At 34.2% G+C, this 18184-nt stretch overlaps 1 protein-coding gene across 1 annotated transcript; it reads right to left on the bottom strand.

Moving 5' to 3' along the window:
- Window positions 1–2224: 2224 nt before the first annotated feature.
- LOC119242861 (olfactory receptor 14C36-like) lies at window positions 2225–3163 on the bottom strand. Its single transcript, XM_037508309.1, has one exon. It carries the CDS (start codon window positions 3161–3163, stop codon window positions 2225–2227), a length of 939 nt encoding a protein of 312 aa, XP_037364206.1.
- Between the last annotated feature and the right edge of the window lie 15021 nt (window positions 3164–18184).

The raw sequence follows: 18184 nt of genomic DNA, 5'->3' as shown, positions 1-18184 counted from the left end.
GACAGACCCTTAAAGAGCCACTGTGCATCTTTGTATATCCTCTTCCTCCATGTTACTAAGCCTTAAATACAGAAAGCTACTTTCCCATATCCCAAATATTTTATGTTCTGTTTAAATATTAAAAACTCTGTCATGATTCCTTAATTATTTATGTAAATCAGAAATTATTTTCAAATGAATCCAGCATCTTCTGTGTTGTGTTTTTTCTCAGATGTTCAAATGTAGGTTTGAATTATCTTTTCAAATATGTATTTTCTTTTTTTTTAATTAAGATTTATTTATTTATAAATACAATAGCTGGGGCACAGGCCAGAGGTATGGGGGCTGAGAGGATTCACCAGAGACAAAGTGGGGAGCAGAACAGGCAGATCGACTGAAATACATTGCTGAGGAGAGCAGCGGGCGAATCAGGAGAGGTCTGCTGCGCCATGTGGGATGCTCCTGGCTGGTCAGTGATCGAACTCATGCTGCATGGCTGTGGATAGCTTCATAGGTTGTGTCTTATCCCCTTGTGCCACCAGGGAGGCCCCTCAAATATTTATTTTCATTTTGTACTATTAACTACTGCTTTTAAAATACTGATTTGGTTTTCTTTTCAAGTATTTTTTTTTTTTTTTTTATGTTTGCCTAACTGTGAGCTCAATGGTCTCTCTCCAATGTGGATGTCAAAGTATACAGGGATCTATAAAGTTATATAGATATTTATTTAACAACTCACAAAGCTAATATATTCAAATTGTGGTAACACAGTCACTTCTTTTTTATAAAGATGTATGTATGTATGTATGTATGTATGTATGTATGTATGTATGCATTCATATAAGAACTAGGGTCTAGACCAGAGGTGTGGTGGGTGAGAAGATTCACCAGAGACAGGGTGGGAAGCAGAACAGGTGGATCTACTGAAATACACTGCTGAAGGGAGCAGCAGGAGAGACAGGAGAGGTGTACTGTGCCATGAGGGTTAGATCCCTGGCCGGGGATCAAGCTCAGGGCACAGTGGTTAAGCCTGATAGCACTGAGACTTAGAGACATAACCCCTATGCCATCAGGGAGGTCCAACTGGCTTCCAATTGCTGAGCATTCCCATCATCATTCTTACTGACATTTTATGTAATCAATTTCTTACAATATATATCAATATATATATATATATATATATATATTTATGTTCAAGTACATCCAACACAGAAAACACAACCTGCTGATCCACATGTCAATTACAAGTAAATCCTTGCTGTATTAAATTACTAATATTTGGGGATTTACTAACTATTGTTGCATAACCTATCCGATAATGGGTGATACTATGGGGGACAATAAATTTTTCAGATGATACAAATAACATTAGTTTTATTCCTCGATGATCTTAATGGATGTATGGAGAAACATGATAACATGTGGGAAGAGAAAACTTGTATATTCCTTTAATAAACTTAGAAAATAATCATTAAAACATTAGCAAGTGAATGTATCCCCTAATCACTTTAATATATTTATAATACAATTTTGGTATTTATAGCACATATAAATGACAATATTTTTGCCATGTAAGGGAAACTGAAATATTTCTAATGATCTCATCCTCCATACTCCCATCAACTCCTCTTCTCTTTTCAAAAAAACATATATTTCACTCATTTTATGGTATTCAAAGAACACTTTCTTCGTATATATTTTTGAGTGAAAATTTTCTGTTTCTTTTGTAATACCAATGTGGATTTTCAAAACTGACACTGCTTTATTTATATAGACAGATATTTGAAGAGGGTATAAATATAAATGAGAAATTTAATAATAAAAATTTCTGAGTAAATATTTTTGGTTTTATCATTGGTTCCTTGGTGATGAATGTGGTGTAGTAGTATGTTATATGCAATCTTGTAAATCAAAGTTTCTCTATTGACAACAAGTAAATAAAAGTTAAAATAAATGTTTTAAAAGACTGAAAATTTTAGTGAAAGCTCTTCATTTGTCAAAGCATAAGTGAGGATCTAATTATAGCACCAAACCTTTTATCCAATGGCCTATTCAGATAACACCAAAATTCATAAAAGAAAGATTTTGATAAATAATCTTAATAATGCCATTATTTATTAAATTACATTAATCATATCTACACAATCCTAATCAGGTATCTCTCCCAGAAAATGCTTGAATTTCATTCATATATTTCCTATACATTGCTATACATGTATACAATTGAATTACATTAAAAAGTTTCCTATGCAATTCTTAATTGAAATGTTCTTTTCATGATTTTCTTGATGGCACACTTTATATGTTCATTTCTAAGACTATAGATAATAGGATTGAAAAGTGGGGGAATTATGGAATAGAAAACAGAAAGGACCATGTCTTGGACTGTGGCAGTGATTGCAGATGGCCTTAAGTACACATAAAAGCCTGAGCTGAGGAAGATAGATACCACAAGGATGTGGGGGATACAGGTAGAAAAAGCCTTTGTTCTGTCTGCTCCACTAGGAAACTTGAACACAGTAGAAATTATATGAATGTAAGACCTGATGATAAAGATGAAACAGCCACCACCAATACCCAAACCAGAGGCAACAACAAGCATCTCATTGCTGAAGGTGTCAGAGCAGGATAGCTTCAGAAGAGAGGGGATGTCACAGAAGAACTGATGAATGACATTGGACTGACAAAAGGGCAGCCGGAACGTGTTGCCAGTGTGCACACCTGCATAGATAAGACCACTGAGTATAGAGGCTAGTGTCAACTGAATGCAGATTTGAGGGCTCATGATTACAGTGTAGTGGAGAGGCTGGCAGATGGCCACATAGCGATCACGGGCCATAATGGTAAGAAACAGAAGCTCCACATATACAAAGAAAACCACTAAAAAAACCTGAGCTATACATCCAGCCTTTGAAATGGTGCTGCTGTCAAGTATGGAATTGATGCATGAATTTGGAACTGTTGCAGAAATGTAGCATGCATCCAAGATAGACAGATTTCTCAGGAAGAAGTACATGGGTGTATGAAGACTCCTGTCCAGGGTGATCACAGTAACGATGAGAATGTTCCCCGTTACTGTCATAAAATACATCAAAGAAAATGATATGGCATGCAAAACCCGTAGTTCCCATACATCAGAAAGTTCCATGAGGATAAATTCCATTATGGTGGTGTAATTGGGCATTTGTTGGAGATACAACTTGTACCTGCAAAATAAATAGAAAGATCCTGAATCCGTGAGAATCAAATCATGGGAAGATGCTTCTTAATTATACTTCAGTCTTGATCTCTGCCTACTCTAATTTATATTGACATCCATATATGTGAGAGAAAATTAATTGACCCTCTATCATTCTATATGATACTTTTGTTTCACCTATTGTACTAAAGGAGTAACAATCACAATCTAATTGCTCAACAACATACATAATTCAATGTGTATTATTTCCATTGAAGAATGCAATTTTCTCAGTACCAATTTAACTAGTATAGATACAATTATATATACTTATTGATGTAAATGTATTTGCATTTGAAATGAATTTTAGTGATAATATTTTCAAATAGGATAACTAGGATAAAATATTTTCATTGTTTTCCAATCTTACATTTCTATTTCAGGGTACAGACAAAATTGGGGGAAGGAATCTCATTTCTAGAGCTAGTGTTTTATGCGATAGTGTCAAAACTATCTTTCGTTCCTGTGACATAAAATATTCAGATAATTTGGAACTTTATTTTAATTCCTCACTTGAATCACAATCTCATTACTTGATACATTTACCTAACTAAAATTAGATGCAGTTTTCTAATATTTTTTATACTTCTATTCTTTTAAAATCATCCATCTCTTTTTTTTAAAAGAGAAGATAAATAAATCAAGTATTATTTCCTTCAGAGTATAACCCTAATATTGCATAGTATTTTCAACTTTTTAAAACTTGATTGATTCTACCAGCTGAAAAAGAGAAACGACAAAACTAAAGCATCTTACCATATAATACTAATTTACCTTCATTCTGTTAATTTACTAATTTTGATTTTTCTCAGTTTAATATTCAGCTTCTTCAACAAATCTAAACATCCTTTGTTTCTACATCACCTAACAAGTAATGGATGGTTGCCAACATATCTTTATTGCTTATGTCTTCAGTTCTCAGGTGTTTGGTTTATTCACTAGTGAATACAATACACATATTTCATCTTGTCATACCTATGCTACCTTTATCTCCAGGTCTGCTCTTGTGTATTAACAACTATTTTTTCTAATTTAGTAATAATGATAATAATAATCAATACACATATTTCATCTTGTCATACCTATGCTACCTTTATCTCCAGGTCTGCTCTTGTGTATTAACAACTATTTTTTCTAATTTAGTAATAATGATAATAATAATCAACTCTGACAACTGCAGTAATGAGCAGCTTACCCGTCCCAGTTAAACTACCTTTTTGCCACACTTTATTTGAAATTAATGTTGTGGAATTCTGCTCAAAGTCTTACAACTCAGACACATTCACATGGGCCATTTCCCTCAGGCATTTGTTTGTAGTCAAAATGACTTATTTTTTTTTTATCAGATCCATTTTATGAACTGTTTCAAAACTGCTTCATGTTAAAAAGAAATTGTGTAGATGTTTGTCCTACCTTATTTTATTTTTGTTGTTATTTATAAGTTCCTCAAGGATATTTTAATAAAGAAGATGTTATATTACTAATGTATTCTTGGCACTAGTTCTCTATCTATGTGTAATCTCAAGTACAGAAAAGAAAATGTCATTCTCAAGATCAAGATTTCTACAGGTTTAATGATTAATGTTTGAACTACAAAAATCTTATGTTCTGGACATTTTTGAGGCTATTTGGATACAGAAAAAATATTTGCAAGGAGTAAGAATGTGACTTTGATTCCACTTACCTTAATCATAGTACTGGTTCTCATTAATGTGTGAAATAAGCATTTCAAACTGTGGACTCATTCTCTGTATCTTTATTAAACCAGGGAGAAAGTGCTCTCTCTCTCAGCATTTTATCAGAGTTATAGCACACTTACAAAAGTACCTAGGATACCTAAATTTGCTTTAAACATTCCTTGCTAACATTTTAAAAAAAATATTTATATTGTTTCTGTTTCATTATTTGCAAGTTTTATACAACTCCTAGATACTTTATAAATAATGTTATACATCAATTCTAAATCTTTCGTGCCTCCCTGGTGGCGCAGTGTTTGAGCACTGGGTTGCAAAGCTGCAGGCAGACTCTGCAGCACTGATTGGATCCTGGGCCACCAGCAAGGGTCCCACATGGCGCACAGACCACTCCTGCCGCCCGCTGCTCCCCTCAGCAGTGTACTTCGGTCCTTCTGCCTGCTCTGCTCCCCGCTCTGGCTCTGGTGAATTCTCTCACCCTCCCACACTTCTGACTGGACCCAGTGCTTGTATAAATAAATAAATGAATCTTTAAAAAAAATTCTAAATCTTTCAAAGATATTATTGTGTCTCCTTATTACAGACAGCAAAGAATCTGCCCAAGTATTATAGCTGTTGTGTCATCATTACAAACTGAGTTTCATGAGATTCTCACACGTGCTACAGTCTACAGACAGCGGGAAGTCGAGCAATTCAATGCTTGTATAGGTGTGCAAAACAATGTCCTCATTTTTTAATTTTTTTAAAGATTTATTTATTTATTTATTTATACAAGCACTGGGTACAGTCAGAAGCTTGGGAAGGTGAGAAAATTCACCAGAGCCAGAGCTGGGAGCAGAGCAGGCAGAACGACCGAAGTACACTGCTGAGGGGAGCAGCGGGCGGCAGGAGAGGTCTGTGCGCCATGTGGGACCCTTGCTGGTGGCCCAGGATCCAATCAGTGCTGCAGAGTCTGCGGGCAGCTTCGCAACCCAGCGCTCAACCGCTGTGCCACCAGGGAGGCCCTATTTCAGATAGTTTTAAGTGCCTTTACAAAAATTCAAGCATAATATGTGAAAGTGAGAGTGACAGGAGGATGTAACTGGCTTTGGCGAGGTAACATTTATGGAACTCACTGTTATTTATGGAAACAGGGACACATAGTTTTACTCTTCCTCAACAAACTAATGCTTTCTGATTATCATGTGTAAATGTATTCCCTGTATGTATCTATTGAGCTGACTTAATGAGTAAATTCAGCACTTGATTTCCTAACATGTAATCTGCTCCTTTGTCTGCATGACAAACTGTTTGAGATGGAGTCAATTCTAGTCCTGCAAAAAAGTTAAAAATGGGTTTTGACATGTTGATTCAATGTTGAAGAAATAACTAAGTTTATGACAACAAAAAAACTTTTATGGGTGCCTTGGGGAAGGAAATTCTATGGGGACTCAATCTGAGGGGATGGAGGGAAGCAAATATTGTCTGAAAATTTAAAAAAAATGATAAATGTTAAAATAAAGAAAATAAAAATTAAAAAATAAAAATATTTGGCTGATTTTAGGCTAAATTTTTATTTTTTTTTAAATTTTACTCTTGTTAATAAAAGTCTGAGTTTTTTTTTCTGAAGAAGTTTGCATATATTTGTTTCAGAAAATTTGAAAAAAAAAAATTCCTCCTTTGTTGTGTCTACATTAGGTTAACTTACATTGTTGACATTTTGAGAATTTATATTTTTTAACTTGAGTACTTGTAATGAAGCCACAATTTGTTTCTCTGAACATAATTATTTTCATTGTCCTGCTAGTAGATGACTACACTTAGGGAATTAAGTGTGAATGGCCACACATGATTATATGCAACTAGGGATTATCAAATAAAGCCTGGCGTATACAGAATTCAATTCATATTTCTTTTAAAATTTATTTATTTACAGAAGAACTGGGTACAGGCCAGATGTGCGGGATGGTGAGAGGATTCACCAGAGACAGAGTGGGAAACAGAACAGACAGACTGGCTGAAACACCCTGCTGAAGGGAGCAGCAGGTGAGACAGGAGAGGTCTGCGGCGCCATGTGAATTTCTCCCCGGCCGGCCAGGATCAAACCCACACTGCAGAGGCTGCAGACAGCTTTGCAGTAGCGCTGCACATAACTGCTTGCGACACCAGGGAGGCCCTCAATTCATATTTTTTAACACTGTGTTGTAATTTGCAGATATGCATACATGTGTTTTTATTTTTCAATAAGTTGTAATTTTATCCATAGCTATCATTCTTATATACAAATGCTATCACTCTACATTTTTCTCCTGAAGTTCACAAATACTTAACTAGGTAAAATGTGGATACTAAAAGCATTCGTATATGCACAAGGAATACACATCAAAGTTTTTCTGAATTAGTTATTAACTATTGTTAATAACTATTGTTTTCAACTTTACGTGAATTCAGACTTATAATTTGTTTGATTTTTCATTGAAATGTTAAATAGGTCAGTTTAGAATGTATAGGCAGTTTTCTATTCAATTCTACATTTTGGGTTTTTTGTTGTTGTTTTTCATAGTTTTTTTAAAAATAAAATATTGAGTTAATATTGTTTTACATTGTTTTTAACCGTAATAGAAGTACGGGATCTCATCCTTCAGGCATTGTTGCCATTGTTCAACCACCACCGAAGAACCATAGTTCACACCATAGACCCTGTGTTCCTTCCTTCTTTGTCTATTCTAACTTTTGTCTTCTGAAATAACATGGAAAGGTACAAAATATGAAAAGTACTTAATAAGAAAGTATACAAATAAATAAATAGGAAAGTACAAAATATGAAAAGTACACAGTAAGAAAGCAGAACAGACTGAACAGAAAGCATCAGATCATTAATATCAATAATAATAACAATAATAGTATAAAATACTCACTATTTTTATACCCTAGAAGGGATCAATTTCATATTTTATAATCTCCCTCATACAAGATGATCAAATGTGGCCAAACCAATTTTTCAAAACATTGGGAAAAAAAACAAGAGTATTATTTCATTTAAAGACTTCAGGAAATCTATTTACATAAGTATATAGCAATTATTACATCACTCTGAGCAAGTCTTTTGAGATAGTAATTTTAAATATCTACAAGTCACCAGAGTCCCGGAAAGAACTCAGGAGAACACGGTCTCTTGACAATAAATGAATTTGAGCCAGTTCAATGATATTGTGGACATTGGTATTATATATCTGGAAATAATAAATACAAGAGTATCAGAAATTCTCAGATGAATAGCTTTACAACACTTATAGGAAGAAATTATGGAAACTTTGATTATTTCATCATTCAAAAGATTTTTTTTTTTTAATTTCGTCTTTATTTTCTTATTGATCCGATAGGGCACAATCTATTTGAAAGTATTCTTACAGTCTTGAATTAAACATTAGTTCCCCTGTGCACTCATATGTTAATGCCATATCATACAAATGTTAGAAGTGTCTGGTTCCATGAACTCTAGCAGGGAGCTCTTACTACAGTCAAGGATGCCTGATGATTCCTCTATCATCAGAGAAAGTTCTCCAAACCCAGGGACAATGCTATAATCTTGCACTGCAAAATGCCTTCTCATTAATTCCCTTTTTCAGATTTTATGCATTCAAAACATTTTTAAGGGAAAAACATAGATATTACTGAGACTTTATGACTTTTATGATCTAAAAAGAGCTTAGGTTTTCTAAACTTATTAAATTAAGCAAAATTGATCAAAACTGCCTCTCCTGAAATGGGCAGAAAACACATAATAATATGGTTCTCATAATTGTAAGTGCACATCTATAGAGATATGAAAAAGGACACAAGCAAGTAGTTAATGGAATGACCAACATGGGAAGATGGATGCAGATCCTCAGGACTCAGCTGAGCTCACTACTGCATCTAGAGGTTGCCCTGTGCAGGATGACATGGCATGGAACAGCTTTGAGTCAGCTCTTTGGTGGCTGTTGTTCAGCCATCCCAGAGAGGGTAGGATCATTGTCAGTTCTCATAGAGGGAAGAGATTTTGGAGTCATTGGTGGATTTCTAGTCCTTTAATGCTGAGATAGGGGATGGTATACATAGGCAGGCAGACAGAGCAAGAGACTCCAAGACTGAGAGGCAGAACAACAAATCCCTTGCCTAGTCCCCTTTACACGGCTAAGGGCCCACAGCCATAAAATCGATACATTATTGCAAACACAAACACAAGGGCCATCTATTGTTTGCTAGATGCCCCCATTGTGGAAAGCATGGCATTTCAAGATATGGGGTGTCTGTTGTGTGGAAGGCAAAAAATACCCTGGTTTACTCATTTTCTTTACAGTGACCATACTACTATTAACCCAAATTTATTAAGAATGAAATATTTGTTGTGAACTATTTTAGAAGCTGTAAATAAACCAATGAATAAAACAAATAAAATTCTTATATCTGGAAACTTGAATCCTATTAAGTGAGGGCAATGAAATAATGTTTAACTTAAATAATAAATATTCTAAAGAGAAGTCAGAAGAGAATTGCATATTTTTTAATTTCAATGGTATTATGCATATTCCCATTATTGTTAAGCTGATTTCTACAAATTTTTCTTCTTGTAAAACTGAAATGCTTCATCCATAACTTATTTTTCCCCTTCCCTTGGTCCAGATAACCACTATTATACTATTAGTTACTGTGACTGGACTAGTTTACATATCTCACATAAATGGAACAATATTAATATTTTGAATGGCTTATTTCATGTAACATAATGTCCCTAAGGTTCATCTCTGCCACAGTATTTCCTTTTTTATTCATTAGAAAGTTTAAAAATATCTGTTTTTATGCTCTCATAATACCTGTTAGTTAAAAAAAAACAGTATTCTCATAATACCATCTTGTATCATATCTATAATCAACCCTTGGTCTAATCTAAAAAATCTATGCCTCTTTGCAATTAGCTTACTTGGACCAGTGCACAAAAATTCAAATGTTGCTCTGGGTTTTTAAGCTGATCACTTGAATCCTATTATGTGAGGGGAGCAAAATAAGGTTTAAATTATTTCATATTATAGAAGAATTTCCAGCCAGCACACTCAGCTTCAATCACAGTCCATCCATATGATGATCACTCTTTCCAAGGAAGGTTACTCTATCCATATTTTAACAGACTAGAAAAGCAAGGAATTAAACGTTCCTTTCAAAGAAATCCCATATCCTGAGGGGAGAAATCACACACTGTCTAAAATTTAACAACATTGTAAGAAAAAAAAAATACTTGAAAATAAAAAATAAAATTAAAAATTTAATGATGAAACACATAATATAGATTTTGAACAAGGTTCCTTTGTAATATAACAGGGTGATCTCCAGGAAAAGGGGAGGTTCCAGGTTCTGGCCCCACTCAAGGAAGGGTGGAGCTGAACAGGGAGGAAGAGAAGCTGGAGAGGACTCTGGCAAAGGAAGCAGGAGGGAGAGCAAGAAGGAGACCTGGGGGAGGTAGAGCAAGACTCCCTGATCTGGCAGGTGAGAACATCCAGTTCTCATAATTCCTCAGGAGCCTCAACGCCCCTACCAAAGGCTGACAGGCAAACCTAATTTCTTAGAAACATTTGTTCTATAGAGTGATTCATAATATGTATTTTATTTATTACTTCCTCAGTGTCATTAAGCAATGTTTCTGTAAACTAATAATTAGATCCAGTCTTAAAAAGTTTGTATCAATAGTACTTGAATTGTAGTATCAATAGTATTTGAAAAATGATGATGAGTACTTTGCATGACATCTAAGCATGAGTTTCAGCTTTCTAACTTGCTCCCTACTGAAGCCACATTTAATGTGGGAAATTTCTCTTTCAGTTTTCCATGAATGATATTTTGGGTTACAGTTATACTAAACCCTATACTTCCTAAACACTAAAATGATGTAAACCAATGGTACATTGATTTTTAAAAAAGAACCATGGTTTTCATGGTATGATAAAATGCATTATTATAAGATAAAATAATTTTAGTAAAATTATATAATTTTCACTTGAATTAGTAATATAAAATCACGATTTATTTTCTTATTTCTAGGACTCCCTGATGGCCTAGAGGTTAAGCCTCAGACTATCACCATGATTGCCTGAGTTCAAGTCCCCAGTCAGGGAGCTAAGGTGTAAGAATATGGGCTATTCTTACATGTGTAAGAATACATGCATTTCATTGTGATTTTAATTTGCAATTCAACAAAAACAAACAACCCAAACAAAAAACGGACAAAATAACTAAATAGGCATTTCTTCAAAATTGAAATGCAAGTATCCAACAGGCATGTGTAATAAAACTTCATCATCATTTATTAACAATTAAATACAAATACTCTGATGGTATTAGAAATGCAGTGGTTTGACTATTGAATCATATGCTGATAAAAGAAGAAAGTTATGTCACTGAATATTGATGAGATCAGGTAATAAATAAAATATGCTGATGATTTAATAAGTGAATATCACTTAGAGAATGAGCATTTAAATTGTCAGTTTAAGGCCTCCCCGGTGGCGCAGCGGTTGAGCACTGGGTTGCGAGGCTGCCCGCGGCCTCTGCAGCGCTGGTTCCATCCCCGGCTGCTCCCCGGCCACCTGAGGAGGGTCCCATAGGGCGCGCAGACCTCTCCTGCCGCCTGCTGCTCCCCTCAGCAGTGTACTTCCGTCCTTCTGCCTGCTCTGCTCCCCGCTCTGGCTCTGGTGAATTCTCTCACCCTCCCGTGCTTCTGACTGTACACAGCGCATGTATAAACAAAACAAACAAACAAACAAATAAATAAATAAAAACATGCCTCTATTAAAAAAAAAACAAATAAATAAATAAATAAAACATGCCTCTATAAAAAAAATAAAAAATAAAAAAAAGTCAGTTTAGAAAAGCAGTACATTTTTATATATTTTTTGATATTTTATTTTATACAATTCTTACACCATTTTTCATTTTTGCACAACATATGCATTTTCATTTTGGTTATATTCCCCATACAATTCCCACCCACCCCCAATTTGCAGCAACATGAATGGAGTTGGAAGGCATCATGCTGAGAGAAATAAGCCAGAAAGAAAAAGAAAAATACTGGACGACTCACTCATGGCAGGAATTTAGAAAACCTAAATAAGGGACCAGGAAAAAGACTAATTATAATAAAGAAAAAATAAGCAACTATAAACCAAAGACACACTCTGGGAAGGGAGGCGGTGGGAGAGGAGGGATTAGGGTCAAAATAATATGTTGTTAAAGATACTTACTGAGAAAATATTGAAATTAATTGAGATACTTTAGGGAGTAAAATTTTCATAGAAAAAATATGAATATGGTGGTTGAATGAAACTTCAGGAAAAGCAAAGATTGTTTATAAACATTGAGAGTCTCAGGAATTTTCTCATGGAATCTGTAAAATGGAAACTGGAAAAATAACTCAGTCAAGAGTTAGAAAAACATGCAATAAAATTGATGCATGAAAGAGTTTTTAAATGTTTTTATAATCTAACAGAAGATAAAGGGAAATAAAGTTTTATATGAAAATAATCCAGCATTACTGAATGACATTGTAAATATCATGAATTATCTGTGTAGAGAAGAATTCTAGTGGAATCAAAGGAGACCAGTATGAAAATTTAGATAAAACAAGGTGCTTCTAATAAATTAATGTTAGGTTGAGACACAGATTTTATACTTAAATGTCTTTAAAAAAATAATAAGAAATGGCATCAATTTCATTACAGCTTAGGATGCTTAATAATTTAAGTATGTATCTCTGGTTCATAGTTTTTTGTTGATTTTGATTTTTACTTTCTTATAGTTATTCGTTTTCCTGGTCCCTTATTTAAGTTTTCTAGATTCCTGCTATGAGTGAGACCATCTGGTATTTTTCTTTTTCTTTTTGGCTTATTTCGCTGAGCATGATCCCTTCCAGCGCCATCCATGTTGCTGCAAATTGCATGTGTTTATCCTTTTTGAATGCTGAGTAATATTCCATGGTATATATGTACCACATCTTCTTGATCCAGTTATCTATTTTTGGGCATTTTGGCTGTTTCCAAAGCTTAGCTATTGTAAATGGTGCTGCTATAAACATAGGGGTGCAGGTGTTCTTTGGAATTGATGTTTCTGTGTCCTTTGGGTAAATACCTAGGAGTGGAATTGCTGGATCATATGGAAGCTCTTGGGGTCAGAATGGGGCATTTGCAATTGTATGGGGGAATAAAAAAAATGCATACATTATGCAAAAATGAAAAATGATGTAAGAAGTATATAAAATAAAGTAATTTATTAAAAAATAAATAATTTAAGTATGTAAATGTCAACGGACTGATCTAGAAAATAAAGACTTTACTACTTTGGATGAAAAAAGTAACAATTTACTTAATTTTTTAAGGTTAATCTTCAATAGTTAATTGTTTATGTTAATATAGATATTGAAGTACTTAAATGTTGTTGATAACATTTTCCATATAGAAATATGTCAATTTATATTTTGGTTAAGTAAAAATATGACATGGTCAATTGAAAATGGTGGCATCTGTGATAATCAGATACAGAAGAGGAAATTAAGTAAAAAGAGATTTGAAGAAAGGGTAGTAAAAATGTAATGTTAGAAATAAGGCAAACAATAAAGGAATTATGATTAGAATCTGAAACTTCCATACAATTTTTTATGGATAGCAAATTTACATATGATCAGTATCAAAATTAATAGTAACTATATTTTTTATATTTTCATTTTTGAAGCCATTTTGTTTTGAAGAAAAATTTTATATTTTTAAGACATGAAATTTTTTGTATACATAGGGAGTTGCTAAATGCAGTCAAACTAATTAACATTTATTTCTAACCTTATTTAGTGTAGTATGAGAGCACCCAAAATCTATTCTCTTAACTAATTTCATGTATTAAATATAACATTAGTTATATAAATAATTCTGTACAATATAGTTATAGATTTATACACTCTACCTAGCTTCATTTGTTTTGTCATTTAGCAATATCTTTCCATTTTTTTCTAACTACCTGCACTTAGTAATGATCACTCTATTTTTTTTTAAATAATAAATTTTATTTTTATATTCCCCCATACAATTGCAACCCCCCCATTCTGAACCCAATCCCTCCCCGCCCGCCCCCCGCCCCCCAAAAAGTGTCTCTGGTTCATAGTTTTTTGTTGATTTTGATTTTCACTTTCTTATAGTTATTCATTTTCCTGGTCCCTTATTTAAGTTTTCTAGATTCCTGCTATGAGTGAGACCATCCAGTATTTTTCTTTTTCTTTTTGGCTTATTTCACTGAGCATGATCCCTTCCAGTGCCATCCATGTTGCTGCAAATTGCATGTGTTTATCTTTTTTGAATGCTGAGTAATATTCCATGGTGTATATGTACCACATCTTCTTGATCCAGTCATCTATTTTTGGGCATTTGGGCTGTTTCCAAAGCTTAGCTATTGTAAACAGTGCTGCTATAAACATAGGTGTGCAGGTTCTCTTTGGAATTGATGTTTCTGTGTCCTTTGGGTAAATACCTAGGAGTGGAATTGCTGGATCATATGGAAGCTCTATGTTTAGTAGGTCAAGAAATCTCCACACAGCTCTCCATAGTGGTTGGACCAGTTTGCACTCCCACCAACAGTGCAGGAGAGTTCCTTTTTCTCCACACCCTCGCCAACATTTGTTGTTGCTAGTTTTTTTAATATGTGCCATTCTCACTGGTGTAAGATGGTATCTCATGGTAGTTTTGATTTGCATTTCCCTGGATACAAGTGATGTTGAAGATTTTTTCATATGCCTGTTGGCCATTTGCATTTCCTCTTCAGAGAAGTTTATTTTTAGCTCTTCTGCCCATTTTTTGACTGGGTTATTTTCTTTGTTGTTGTTGAGTCTCATCAGCTCTTTGCAGATTTTTGTGATCAGTCCTTTATCATTAGTGTTGGGTGCAAAAATGTTCTCCCAGTCAGTGGGGTTTCTCTTTGTTTTTGTTATTGTCTCTTTTACTGTGCAGAAGCTCTTTAATTTGATGTAGTCCCAGCTGTTTATCTTTGCCTTCACTATCACTGCTTTGGGTGATGTGTCTGTAAAGATGTCTTTGATATTCATATCACATAGTGTTTCACCCTTATTTCCTTCTACGTATTTTATGGTTTCAGGTCTTATGTCTAGTTCTTTAATCCATTTTGAGTTGATTTTTGTGTATGGTGTGAGGTAGTGGTTAAGCTTCATTCTTTTGCATGTAGCAACCCAGTTTTCCCAGCACCATTTATTTTTTTTTTTGATTTTAATTATTGAGTTTTATTATTAGTGATTTTAAATAAGTTACAGTGCAAAAACAATAACCAGAGTCTCCATTAAGGAGTCAGGAGGATGTTATGGCTAGGTGGGAAATGCCAGCACCATTTATTGAACAAACTTTCTTTGCTCCAATTCATAGTCTTTGCTCCTTTGTCAAAGATTAGTAGACCATAAATCTGTGGGTTTATTTCTGGATTTTCTATTTGATTCCATTGGTCTGTATGTCTGTTCTTGTTCCAATACCACGCAGTTTTGATGATTATGGCTTTGTAGTAGAGTTTGAAGTCTGGGAGTGTGATGCCTCCATTCCCTTCTTTCTTTTTCAGGAGAGCTTTGGCAATTCGGGGTTTTTTTGTGATTCCATATGAATTTCATCAATAATTGTTCTATTTCTTTGAAGAATGACATTGAAATTTTGATTGGAATAGCATTGAATCTGTATATTGCTTTTGGTAGGATGGCCATTTTAATAATGTTTATTCTTTCAATCCATGAGCAGGGGATGTCTTTCCATTTCTTTGTGTCTTCTTCTATTTATTTTAACAGTGTTTTATAGTTTTCTTTGTATAGGTCCTTTACCTCTTTTGTTAGATTTATTCCCAAATATTTGATTTTTTTTTGTTTCAATAATAAAAGGAATGTTTTTTTTTTGATTTCTTCTTCTTCAGATTTATTGTTTGTGTATAGGAAGGCTACTGACTTTTGTGTGTTGATTTTGTATCCTGCCACTTTACTGAACTGATTGATGAGTTGAATTAGTTTTTCTGTGGAGTTTTTGGGGTTCTCTATGTATATTATCATATCATCTGCAAATAGTGATAGTTTGACTTCTTCTTTTCCTATTTGGATTCCTTGGATGTCTTTCTCTTGTCTTATTGCTCTGGCTAGGACTTCCAGTATTATATTGAAAAGCAGTGGTGAGAGTGGGCATCCTTGTCTTGTTCCAGATCTTAATGGAATTGCTTTCAGCTTTTCACCATTGAAAATGATACTGGTTGTTGGCTTCTCATAGATGGCCTTTATGATGTTGAGGTATGTTCCTTGTATCCCAAGAATTTCAAGGGCTTTTATCATGAATGGGTGTTGCACTTTGTCGAAAGCTTTCTCAGCATCTATTGATATTATCATATGGTTTTTATATTTCTTTTTGTTGATGTGTTGGATAACGTTGATTGATTTTCGGATGTTAAACCATCCTTGTGTCCCTGGAATGAATCCTACTTGGTCGTGGTGAATTATCTTATGGATACATTGTTGGATTCTGATAGCTAAAATTTTGTTGAGGATTTTTGCATCAGTGTTCATTAGGGAGATTGGCCTGTAGTTTTCCTTTTTGTGTTGTCCTTATTCGGTTTTGGTATTAGTGTAATGTTGGCTTCATAGAACGTGTTTGGTATTGTCTCTTCCTTCTCAATTTTTTGGAAGAGTTTGTGAAGGATAGGCACCAATTCATCTCTGAATGTTTGGTAGAATTCGTTTGTAAATCCATCAGGTCCTGGGCTTTTGTTTTTGGGGAGGTTTTTTATTACCATTTCAATTTCGCTGCTTGTAATTGGTCTGTTTAGGTGTTCTATTTCTTCTTTATCTAGCTTTGGGTGATTGTACAGTTGTAGGAATTTGTCCATCTCCTCTAGATTGTTGAACTTGTTTCCATACAACTCTTCATAGTAGTTACTGATTATTCTTTTTATTTCTGCTGTGTCCGTTGTGATTTATCCTCTTTCATTTCTGATCCTGTTTATTTGTGCTTTCTTCCTTTTTTCCTTTGTGAGCCTGGCTATGGGTTTGTCTATTTTATTGATTTTTTCGAAGAACCAGCTCTTGGTTTCATTAATCTTTTGGATTGTTTTTTTAGTTTCAATTTCATTTATTTCTGCTTTGGTTTTTATTATTTCTTTTCTTCTACTGGTTTTGGGTTTTTTTTTGTTGTTGTTCTTTTTCTAGATCTTTGAGCTTCGAGATTAGGTTGTTTCTTTGAGTTCTTTCTTGTTTCTTGATGTGAGCTTCTATTGCTATATATTTTCCTCTTATTACTGCTTTTGCTGTGTCCCATACATTTAGGATATTGGTGTCCTCTTTGTCATTCAATTCAAATAATTTTTTAATTTCCTCTTTGATCTCCTCATTAGTCCAGTGGTCTTCCAGTAGTGTGGTTTTTAGTCTCCATGATGTAGGAATGTTCCTTGCCTTCTTTTTATGATTTATTTCTAGCTTGATGCCTTCATGGTAAGAAAAGATGGTTGGTATGATTTCAATCTTGGTGTATCTGTTGATGTTTGTCTTGTGCCCCAGTATGTGATCGATCCTGGAGAATGATCCGTGTGCGCTTGAGAAAAATGTGTACTCCGTTTTTGGGGGGTTTAGTGTTCTATAGATGTCTGTTAAGCCCAAATGCTCTAGGTCCTTATTTAGAGCTTTAGTTTCTTTACTTATTTTTTGTCTTATTGATCTACCCATTGTTGATAGTGGTGTGTTGAAGTCTCCCACTACATATGTGTTTTCTCTGATGTCTGTTTTCAGAGATGACAACAGTTGTGTGATATATTTTGGTGCTCCTTCGTTTGGTGAGTATATGTTAATTAGTGTTATTTCTTCTTGAAGTATTGTCCCTTTGATCATAATGTAGTGACCTTTGGGATCCCTTTTTATTGTTTTGAGTTTGAAATCTGTTTTATCTGATATAAGTATAGCTGTTCCTGCTTTCTTTTTTGGTCCATTTGCTTGTAGGATTGTTTTCCATCCTTTAACTTTGAGTCTATTTTTATCTTTTGTAGCTAAATGTGTTTCCTGGAGACAGCAAAAGGTTGGGTTTTGTTTCTTAATCCAGGCTGCAACTCTGTGTCTTTTTATTGAAGAGTTTAGTCCATTTACATTTAGAGTTAATATTGATATGTTAGCATCTGTATTTGCCATTGTGTTTGTCTTTCCTTTGATTTTATTTATTCTTTTAATATCTTTTTTTTTTCCTTGCCTTCTTTCGTTGTTATT

This window comes from Talpa occidentalis, unplaced genomic scaffold, assembly GCF_014898055.3.
Source record: "Talpa occidentalis isolate TD23 unplaced genomic scaffold, MPIMG_talOcc4v2.1 talOcc4.13, whole genome shotgun sequence".
Classification (NCBI taxonomy): domain Eukaryota; kingdom Metazoa; phylum Chordata; class Mammalia; order Eulipotyphla; family Talpidae; genus Talpa; species Talpa occidentalis.
This window is presented reverse-complemented; position numbering and strand designations above follow the sequence as displayed.

Excerpts from the sequence above, each read along its gene's own strand:
- LOC119242861 (XM_037508309.1), bottom strand. The coding sequence starts at position 3,163 with ATGCCCAATTACACCACCATAATGGAATTTATCCTCATGGAACTTTCT.